This window comes from Gracilinanus agilis, chromosome 3, assembly GCF_016433145.1.
Source record: "Gracilinanus agilis isolate LMUSP501 chromosome 3, AgileGrace, whole genome shotgun sequence".
NCBI classification, from domain to species: Eukaryota; Metazoa; Chordata; class Mammalia; order Didelphimorphia; family Didelphidae; genus Gracilinanus; species Gracilinanus agilis.
The window spans coordinates 679,439,068-679,449,796 of NC_058132.1; the positions used below are offsets into that span (position 1 = coordinate 679,439,068).

Genomic DNA, 10,729 nt, shown 5'->3' on the forward strand with positions numbered 1-10,729 from the left:
ATATGTGTGTATTATAAATTATATATAAATGTATTATAAATCACATATAAACATATGTGTGCATACATGTGTGTGTATTACACACACGTATATCTACATGTGCATATATCCTTATTTCTTTGTATCTAGAGTGGAAGTATTTATTAAATCTTTAGACGATGTCAGGCACAAAACTGAGTGCAAATGATGCCAAGCCAAGCAGATCAGTCTCTGCCCTCTAGGACCTCGAGTTCTAATGGGGAAGACAGTTTATAAAAACAAGGTGGGAAGCTTGAGGTAGGGAAGGGGAAAGAAGGGGAAATATTTTTGTTAACTCTTATCTTTTGTTTTAGAAATGATCCCAGTTATTGGTTCCAAGGCAGAAGAACAATAAGGGTTAAACAATTGGGGTCCTATAGCTAGGAAGTATCTGAGACCAGATTTGAATCCAGAACCTCCCATCTCCAGGCTTGGCTCTCTATCCACTGAGTCACCCAGCCACACTAAGAATAGGGAATGTTTTCACATTTCTCCCAAATCCTCAGTGCCTTGCACAGTAGATCCCTTATGTTAAAACTTCTTGAATTGAACCAGGAGTTGTAGGGAATCCAGGAAAACTGGAAGACATGGTCTCTGCCCTCAGGGAACTTAGAGTCTAGTGCTAAGGATCATAGATTTAGGATTTAATGTTAGAAAGGTTATTATTTTCCAGATGAGGAAACTGAGACCTCAAATGGGGAGAGTAATAGTTAAAATAGATTCAAACCTAGGTCTTCTGCCCCCAAAGTCCTCACTTCTCATTACACACTACCCTTGTTAGCATTCGTGAAAAAGGAAATGATGGCAATGCCACCCCATGTGGGAGGAAGCACTGGGAGTACAATGAGAGTTCAGGAAGGAGAGGGATATTTGAGGGAGGTGTAATTATGTTCTTATTAAGGTTTCCAGCAAATTAAAACTTTTGGTTTGCTCAGTGTAATGTAAATTATTGGTCCTTTCTGATGTATGATGGGAGCTAATGAAAACATTTTTTTTTGGAGCAGGAGAGACAAAGATGAGAAACCTAAAGCGTTGGTGCTAAGCTAGCCTTTATAGTACTGATGAGACTATTGACTGCCCAGGGTGTAAAGGGACCTGGGATGAGTGCCTCTATCCAGGGTCACATCTGTACCCATTAAGAATTGGAATTATGGCTTAACATTCCAGTCCCAGGGTGATTGAGAGCACGTGTCACTCAGAGCTAGTTTAGGAAACTGTTCTGAGTGCTGAAAATAAGATCTAGGTCAGTTGAAAGGGAGGAGCCTGTTTTGCTGGGTAAATCTGAGGCTTCCTTGTTTTCCTTTTCACTCTCGTTATTGGTTGTGTAGTACCTGCTGCCATGGGCAAGTGAGATGGGGCAAAGATAGAACTTGAACTTAGGAAATGAGGCCAATGGTAAGAGCAGACCAATTGATTTGGGCATGGTGTGTGCTGTCACTGGAGTCCCCTTCTCTCCATTCATACAACCACCCCCTCATTACCTCTCTTTTGGACTATTGCAATAGCCTTCCAATTGGTTTCTTTGCCTTAAGCTTCTCCTTGTTTTGATCCATCCCAGCCCCGAAACCAAAGTGATTTTCTCAAAGCACAAACTCAACAAAATTGCCCACTCCCAGCCAATAAACTCTAGTGCAGTGATTCCCAAAGTGGATCCAGGAGGACGGTGATGGCCACAGGTGCATTTATCTTTCCTATTAATTGCTATTAAAATTAAAAAAAAATTAATTTCCAGGGGGCTAAGTAATATTTTTTTTCTGGAAAGGGGGTGGTAGGCCAAAAAAAGTTTGGGAACCACTGCTCTAGTGGCTTCCAATTAGGTTTAGGATCAAATACAAATTCCTCTTTGCCATCGAACTTTCTTCTCAATCTGGCCCCTTTCCATTTTTCTAGTCTTATACTTTTATGATTCACATACTCTATGATCTAGCTATACTGGGCTACCTCCTATTTGCTATTTCTGTGACTTTGCACTGGCCATTCCCTATGCCTGGAATGCACTCTCTCCTTTTCTCTACCCACCTTTTGGAATTCCTGATTTCCTTCAAGCTTCCACTCAGATCATTGAGTATCACTTTCTTCATGAAGCCATCTGTGATCCCTGCAACTCTTAGGACTCTCCTTCCCCAAATTACCTCATTCTGCATAAATCACTAGAGATGTATACAATAGAATCTGAATCCATTAGGATGTAAGGTCCTTGAGGGCAGAGGCTGTTTTACTCAGGCTTTGCATCCCTTGTGCCTAGCACAGTCTGTGGACATAGAAAGTGCTTAATTGATCGTTGCTCATTAATTGACTACTTATAAATTTAGAGCTTGGAGGTGGGCTGCTCCAGCTCCCCCATTTTATAGTTGAGGAGACTGAGACCCAGAGGGGTGACTTTGCCAGGATCACACAACTATTAAGTATTTTAGGTAATATTTGAACCTCACTCTTCCTAATTATAAGTATAGTCTATCTGCTACACCATCCTGCCTTTTAATAATAAACATAAAATCATTCTTTGGGAATAAGGGGCTGTTGTTGTTCAGTCATTTAGTTATGTCCAACTTTTGACTCCAAGGACCAATAGCATGCCGAGGGGTAGTGGACACCAAGTGGATGACTTGGGGGAACATGGAAGTTCTAGTGTAAGAGGTGGTATTTTACTTAGTTGCTTTGGGTTTTTATCAGATCTACATGGCATTGTCAATATGATTTTTACTTTCTCTTTTATAAGCTGCCATCTTATAAAAAACTTTTTTTACCACTTTTTTAACCTCTTTTTAAAAAAATTTTACCTCTTACCTTCTGTCTTAGTATAGATTCTAAGGCAGAAAGGCAGCAAGGGCTAGTCAGTTGGGTTTATGTGACTTGTCACACAGTTAGAAAGTGTCTATGACTAGATTTACACCCAGGTCCTCCAGACTCCAAGGCTGGTGCTCTATCCAGTAGGCAACCTAGTTGCCCCTCCTTTAATGGGTTTTATAGATCATATCTTGGTTTCTCTTGCAGGTAACAATTGCGTGTGATGCTGTCCTTAACTCAAAATCTCCGTATAGGAAACAGGAGCCGGATTCCTGGGAAAATGAACTGCAAGTTTCCAAACATGCCAATAACCTCATGCAACTGGACAATGGTGTCAGGATTCCTCCCAGGTGAGAGAGCTGCAGGTGGTAGGAGTCTTGGGGGGGGTGTCAGAGGGTGTTTCTGAGACCACCAGCCACATAAGAATGCTGATCTCCTACTGTAAGATACAGCAAACTTTCCCTAACTTTCCGTAAATGGCACCCCTCTCTCCTCTTATAAGTAAATAATGTACATCTTGTACCTTTAAATAGAGTGTAAGCTCCTTGAGGGCAGGGGCTATTTTCATTTTTGACTTTGTTTCTCCTAAAACCTAGAAGAGGGCTTCACGGTAATAGGAACTTTAATAAACATTTGTTGAATTTGAAATGAGTTCTATTTGAATTTTCATTTATTATGAACCAAGTCTAAATCTTTCCATTAAAGCTATCTGGAGCATCTTTGAGGAAGACTTGGGAATTCACTATATTTAAGACAACAAAACTCTTATCCTATCTTATTCAGTATAGCAATTTGGTTCACCAAGTGTTTATCAAGAGCCTACCGTATGCCAGCTACCATGCTATGGGCATACAAGAACAATATGGAATCATCCCTTCCAAAAGGCATTCTTTGGGATACAATATGTACAACTTTAAGTGTGGCCAGGTGTTTGTAGTAATATGCTCATTCCTGGTGGATTGCATGAGCACTGGAGTTCTGATCTGCAAAATTAGGCATCATTATGGTGAGTCAACAGAAGTGGGGCAGGGATGGGGGGGGCCCCAAGCTGCCTAAGAAATAACTTGGATTATATTGTTATTGTCATGTGGTCTCCCCCATGAGATTGTGGACTCCTCGAGTGCAGGAAGTATCTTTCTACCTTTCTTTGTATCCCTTAGTACAGTGCTTGGCACATAGCTTGGGCTTAATAAATGTTTATTGGCTGATTGATTGCCTAAGGAGAGGTGACCTGGCTCAGGCTGGAAATGCGCCAAAGCTGCTGTGATGGAGTTGACTACATCAATGTTCAATGCCCTTCCAGCCTGGGATAAGGAGACCTAGTCACAAAAAACCAAAACCAAAAAAAACCCTCAACCTTCTATTAAGCAAGTGCAAAATAATTAGATGCTAATAGAGAGACTGATTTGGAGTTATGAAGACTAGCAGTGCAGAAAGAATCCTGGCAACAGTTAGATGACCTGAGTTCAAATCCCATCCCTGATGTTTACTGTCTCTGTGATCTTGAAACAGCCTCAGTTTCCTAATATGTGAAATTTGGATGTTGGACTAGATGCCTTTTGAGATCCTTCTTGCTGTAGATATATGGTCTTAAGCCTGAATTAAAATCCTAATTCTAAAATTCTAAAATCTAAATTCTAAAATGCCTTAAATGCTTACTGGCTGTGTGACCCTGGGCATGTCAGTTAACCACTCTCAGCCCCATTTTATTCATCTTTAAAATGGTCTTCATGATAGTACTTATCTTACAGGTCAGAATCAATGAGATAATAACACAGAAAATGTTTTGTAAACCTTAAAGGGGCAGATAGGTGGTGTGGTGGATAGAATGCTGGGCTTGGAGTCAGGAAGACATCTTCCTGAGTTCAAATCTGGTCTTAGACATTTACCATCTGTGTTACCTTGGGAAAATTGCCTAACCTTATTTGCCTCAGTTTCCTCCTCTGTAAAATGAGCTGGAAAAGAAAATGTCAAACCACTCTAGTAGCTCTGCCAAAAAAATCTTAATGGAGTCATGAAGAGTCAGATAGAACTGAAATGACTGAACAACATATGAAAATCTTAAGAGCTATATGAATGAATTCCAATTATTATTATTATTATTATTATTATTATTGTCACAAATGGTTAAATAAATAATTGTTATTGATTGACTACCTCTAAATTTGGAGCAGGAAGTGATCTTGGAGCTTGACTGTTCTGACCTCCTTCCTTTATTATATTATTTTATTTTTGAAAATAAACCTTACCTTCTGTCATAGAATCAAATGCGGGTTGGTTGCAAGGCAGAAGAGTGGTAAGGGCTAGAGAATGGGGTTAAGTGACTTGCCCAGGGTCATACAGATCTGAGAAGTATCTGAGGCCAATTTGAACCCAGAACCTCCCACCTCCAGATCTAGCTCTCTATCCACTGAGCCACCTAGCTACCCTTAGCTGCACCCCCCGCACCCCTTATTTTAGAGTGGAGGAACTGAAACTCAGAAGGGCAGCTTTTCCCTCTTCCCTCAGACACCAGGATTTTATGCCCCTGTCAAATGAAGATTAGTTCTTATTATTACTTGAGAAGATTAGGAATGAGACGTATGGTCTTTGAAAGTTATAGGGTTACACACTGTGACAGGAGGGTCCTTAGGCGAGTGTCCCCTCTCTTCCATCCCTTCTCACCTCCCCTCCCCCAAACACTCACTCACTCCTTCAGGTATAATCTAGTGGAGAGAAACAGCCAGGGCAGCCTTAAGCGGGAAAAGGACCTATCTGAAGAAAGCAGGGGGCTTCAGAAGGGGAGGAGCAGCCCCACTACTGCCGTAGACATGGTGGGAGATTTATCAGGCTATTTGGAGGTGGCTATTTGTGAGTCTTGTGCCTTATTCAACTGCTAGTGCTTGAGGAGTCTCCCCACCTGCTGCCTCCTTGGGTCACTGGCCAGCTGCCAGTCCCTAGGGCATTGCAGGCCACCAGTTTTGGGTTCTGGCCCATCACCCACCATCCCTGCTATTATTAGAGCTCATTGGCTGAGGTATACACAGAGCAAAATTAACTGACTAGAAAAAGCCAAGTGAGCTCAACCTCCTTGTCTTGGTTCTTAGCCCAGGCTTTAGTTTCATCCTATTTTATAAGATTATTCAAGAATAGAGAAAATAAGGGACAGCTTGGTGACTCAGTGGTTTGAGAACCTAGAGACAGGAGGTCCTGGGTTCAAATCTGGACACAGATACTCCTAGCTGTGTGACCCTGGACAATTCACTTAATTCCCATTGCCTAGCCCTTCTGCCACTCTTCTGCCTTGGAACCAATACACAGTACTGATTCTAAGATAGAAGGTAAGGGTTTAAATTAAAAAAAAAAAAAAGATATTCACAGGGGTAGCTAAGTGCCACAGTGAATAGTAAGCCAGACCTGGAGATGGGAGGTCCTGGGTTCAAGTCTGGACTCAGACACTTCATACCTGTGGGATCCTGGGCAAGTCACTTAATCCCCACTGCCCAGCCCTTACCCCTCTTCTGCCTTGGAACTAATACACAACCAATGATTCTAAGACGGAAGGTAAAGTTTTTTTTTTTAAGGATAATGAAAACATTACTTCTTCATAGTTAGTGATGAAAATAATTTTGTATCTCATTAAGAATTAGAGACAAAATCAAAATGAATCCATGTAACTCATCTGCAATCAGGACCCACTGTCTTATTTGCTCTCTGAATAAAGATAGTGCCCTAAAATGATGAGGGATCAAAAGGGAATTCTGGATGGAAAAAATAAAACTGAAAAATCAATTTCATTATTATTCATTGTGATTCAGCAAACATTTATTGAGCCTCTACTATGTGCCAGACACTGAACTAGGATCTGGAGATACAAACACAAAAACAAAAAAGATCCTCCATGGATTAAGTACCCACTATCTGCCAGGCACTCTACTGAACTCTGGGGATGCAAAGGCAAGAATGCAATAGGCTATGCCTTCAGGGAGATTACATTCTCCTGAGGAGACCTGGCATGTGCACAAGTGCCCTACAAGGCAAATCCAAGAGGCTGAGAGCCTTGGACTAGTAATGAGGAGTGGGGAGGGAGTTAGGGCAGGCTGCACAAAGAAGGCAGCACTTGAGCTGAGCTTTGATGGGAGACAAGAACTCTTAGTGATGGAGGTGAGAAAAGGGGAGCATTCTAGGGAGAAAGAATGATTTCTGCAAACTCAAAGAGGAGAATGTCGGAGTAGGGGAATAGAGGCAGCTGGGTGGTCTAGAGAACATGAACTTGGAGTCATCTGAACCCAATTTCACCTCTAGCCTCAGATACTTCCTAGCTGTGTGACCCTGGGCAAGCCTCTTAACCAACCTGACTCAGTTTCCTCAAATGTAAAATGGAGATAAGCATAATCTTTACCTTGCAGGGTAATTGTAAGGATGAAATGAGATAATATTTATAAATCACTTAGCAGTGTTTGGCACATAGTAGGTGCTATTTAATGCTAGCTATCATTTAGTTAGTTGCTCCTCTTTGTTCCTCGTTTATTGGCACTTCATTTCCCATCTCCATACCTTTGCTCTGGGCTATCCTAAAATGCACAGCCTTCTCATTTTCACTTCATGGAGTTCCCTCTCTTCCTTCAAAGAGTATTTCAAGTACCACCTTCTACTTCAAGCCTTTTCTGATTCCCAATCTAGTAGTGAATTATTTTGTGTTTATGTCTGTTTTTCCTCTTTATATAGTCATTCTAGATGTCCATATATACATAATATATTTGTATTCTCAGTATATTTAGGGTTGTCCTCCCATTTCAATGGACACTCCTTGAAAGTAAGAACTGCTGCATTCTTTCTATTTGTATCCCCAACACCTAGCTTAGTGTCTGGAACACAGGTCTGTAATAAGTGCTCATAGACTGAAGGGAGTGGTGCTGAATAAAGCTGGGAAGACTGGAGGGTGTCAGAGTGCAGAATTCCTGAAATGCCCTGTCCCCCAGGTGTTACTATTTGTTCCTGTTTTACCCTATAGGCATTGGGGAGCAGGGGAGTGACATAATGAGACTTTGGAAGTAATTAAGCATTATTTTAATGTTAAAAAAAAAGAATTAAAAAACTTACTCCTAGGTCTTGTTCCATATTTCAAATAACTCATTCCATCTGCTACATCATATGCTTGCAAAGCTTGGAGAGGCTGTGTCCAAGTAAAGGTAATCAACCTGATTGTCTTGTTCTGGCTTCCCAGGGCATTCTCACCAGCCAGGGGGAGACAGTCTTCCATGATGTTTGTCCTCGATGGTGTCCTTTACTCCTGTTCTTCTTTGGAGTTCCTCCTTGGTTATGCATCGCACCCTGATCGCACCCACCAGGCACCTTTCCGTTGCCAAGAATTACATGGAATGTGATTTATAGATTTCCTGTGTCACCTCCAGTTTCTGAGGGCTAATTCTTTACCAAAACTTCTCTTACTTGGGATGTTCAAGGAATTCAATTCAATAGATATTAAGTGCTCATTATGGGCAAGGAAGCCTGGTATGTGCTGGATGGGAGATCACCAGTCGTCCAGGTCATCTGGAACAGAGGGTGAATGTGCAGGGGAATTGTGGGAGAATAGCTCTGATTTCACCTTATGTGAAAACCCATTCCGTCTCACCCCTTTTGGAATAATCTTTCTAAAACATATAAATCCCCTTTCCTGAGTTAATAAGTAGAATATAGTGAACGTCAAGGAACCTTTCTTTGCCCGAAGCCTGAGGAGTACCACAGGGCTCTCCCTCTTCACAGATTTTTTTATTTTACACTTTTAGGTAAAAGGACACCAGGCTAAATGGGGAGTGGTCCCAGACCGTAGCCTAGAAATCTTCAGAGCTCTGGGTGCTATTTTGAAGCTGTTCCTGTGGATGGCTTCCCTTCCCTTTCTGCCATGGGTTATGTTTATGTTCTGCCTTTGCAAGGTGGTTCCCTATGTCTGGAACGCTCTCTCTTTTCTCCCCCATCCACCTTGGAGAATCCCTCCAAGCACAGCTTGGGTGACAATACTTTAGATATACTTTGTATTTAATTAGGTAGATACAGCCTCCCCCAGGAACGATTTCATCTTTGCCTTTGCATCGCCATTGCCTAGCGCTATACCTGACATACTGTAGGTGTGTAACAAAAATTCTGTGAATTATAATAATGGGAGCGTGGATTCAGAGCTGGAAGAGAATCTCAGAGACCATCTAAGTCTAGGAATTCTTAACCATTTTCATGTTATCGCCACTACGTAGCACAGTGGCTAGAAAGCTGGACTTGGAATTAGAAAGACTCGGATTTAAATTTGGCCTCGGACACTTAATTGTGTGATCCTGGGCGAGTCATTTAGCTTTTATTTTTTAAAAATTGAAAACCCTTACCTTCCGTCTTGGAGTCAATACTGTGTATTGGCTCCAAGGCAGAAGAGTGGTAAGGGTAGGCAATGGGGGTCAAGTGACTTGCTCAGGGTCACACAGCTGGGAAGTGTATTTAGCTTCTATTTATTTCAGTTTCTTCATCTGCAAAGTGAAAATAGTAAGAGCATCTGCCCTCTGGGGTTATTGTGAGGATCAAACAAGATAAAAGTTTGGCAAATCTTGGAGTACTCCATAAAGGTTATCTATTATTGTGATTATTATTATGGATCCCTTTGATAGTCAGCCTGGTGAAGTCTGGTGAAACCTATGGACCCCTTCTCAGAACAGTGTTTTTAAAAGCATAAAATAAAATATGTAGGATCACAAAGAGAACCCATTGTATTGAAATGCAATTGCTGAAACTAAAAAAATTCCTGGACTCCAGGTTAAGGACTCCTGATTCAGTCTAACATGTTTATTTCAAATGTGAATTGAACCAATGTAGAAAGATCGTGTTCTTAAATTGGAATTGAGAGGAAATGGCATAATAGATAAAGCGCCAGCTCTTAAATCAAGAAGATCTGGGTTCAAGTCCTATCTTGGGCACATTCTAGCTGTGTGACTGTGGACCAGTCAGTTCCATTTGTCAGTGCTGGAAGCAGCTGTGAGATATTCAGTTAAATATGATTTGCTCATCTCTATAGGTGGAAAGAGTTTTTACTCTGGGGAGTTCCCTTCACAGATGAAATAAAAAAAAAAATCTAAGGTACCTAGTCTCTGCTTAATTAATATGAGGCTCCCTGTGATTAATGTTGCTGAACTGCCATTGTTTCTTCTCTAAGGCCTTTAAAACAGATGCAGATTTTATCATCTCTATTTTAAAGCTTGACCCTAGAGCTCTTGTCCTCAGGCAACATTTTTGGCCAGTGGCTTTCAGGCTTTTCCACCTAGTCATTCCCCAGAGGGCATCCAGGAGTGCCCCACATTCTATGTCATCCTTCCATATAAGGGGAAAAAAAAAACCCACTTAGGACACCTGGTTTGTGTTCAGTTCTCAGAGGGAAGGAATAAGGTATCATGGAAATAGGCCTGAGCTCCTAGGAGAGAGTGTTCATAAAGAGAGAATCCTGCTTGAGGGGAGGGAAAGATTGAACTCTGAAATTCTCTCAAGCCTTCTGTGGTCCCAGATTCAGGAGCTTTGCATTAATGTGTTCATGCTAGATAGTGGCAGAGGGACTTGGGAGGCAGGAAGATCTTGTTGATTGATTCGAATCCTGCCTCGAAAGCATTCCTAGCTCTGTGACCCCGGGCTAGTCTCAGTTTCCTCATCTGTAAAATGGGAATAATCACAGCACCAATCTCACAGGATTATTGTGACGTTCAAAGTAGGAAAGAGGTGTAAAATTTTTTGCCAACCTCAAAGCACTATAAAAATGTTAGCAATTATTTATTTATTTTTTTTAAACCCTTGTACTTTGGTGCATTGTCTCATAGGTGGAAGAGTGGTAAGGGTGGGCAATGGGGGTCAAGTGACTTGCCCAGGGTCACACAGCTGGGAAGTGGCTGAGGCCGGGTTTGAACCTAGGACCTCC

At 41.6% G+C, this 10,729-nt stretch overlaps 1 protein-coding gene across 1 annotated transcript in view; it reads left to right on the top strand.

Moving 5' to 3' along the window:
- The window catches only part of USP13 (ubiquitin specific peptidase 13), a 159,651-nt gene that overhangs the window by 74,200 nt on the left and 74,722 nt on the right, over positions 1-10,729 (top strand). Inside the window, exons 5-8 of the mRNA XM_044669563.1 lie at positions 3,013-3,155; positions 5,504-5,655; positions 7,799-7,838; positions 8,012-8,167. Coding sequence (XP_044525498.1) covers positions 3,013-3,155; positions 5,504-5,655; positions 7,799-7,838; positions 8,012-8,167 — 491 coding nt within the window. The remainder of the gene's footprint in view (positions 1-3,012; positions 3,156-5,503; positions 5,656-7,798; positions 7,839-8,011; positions 8,168-10,729) is intronic.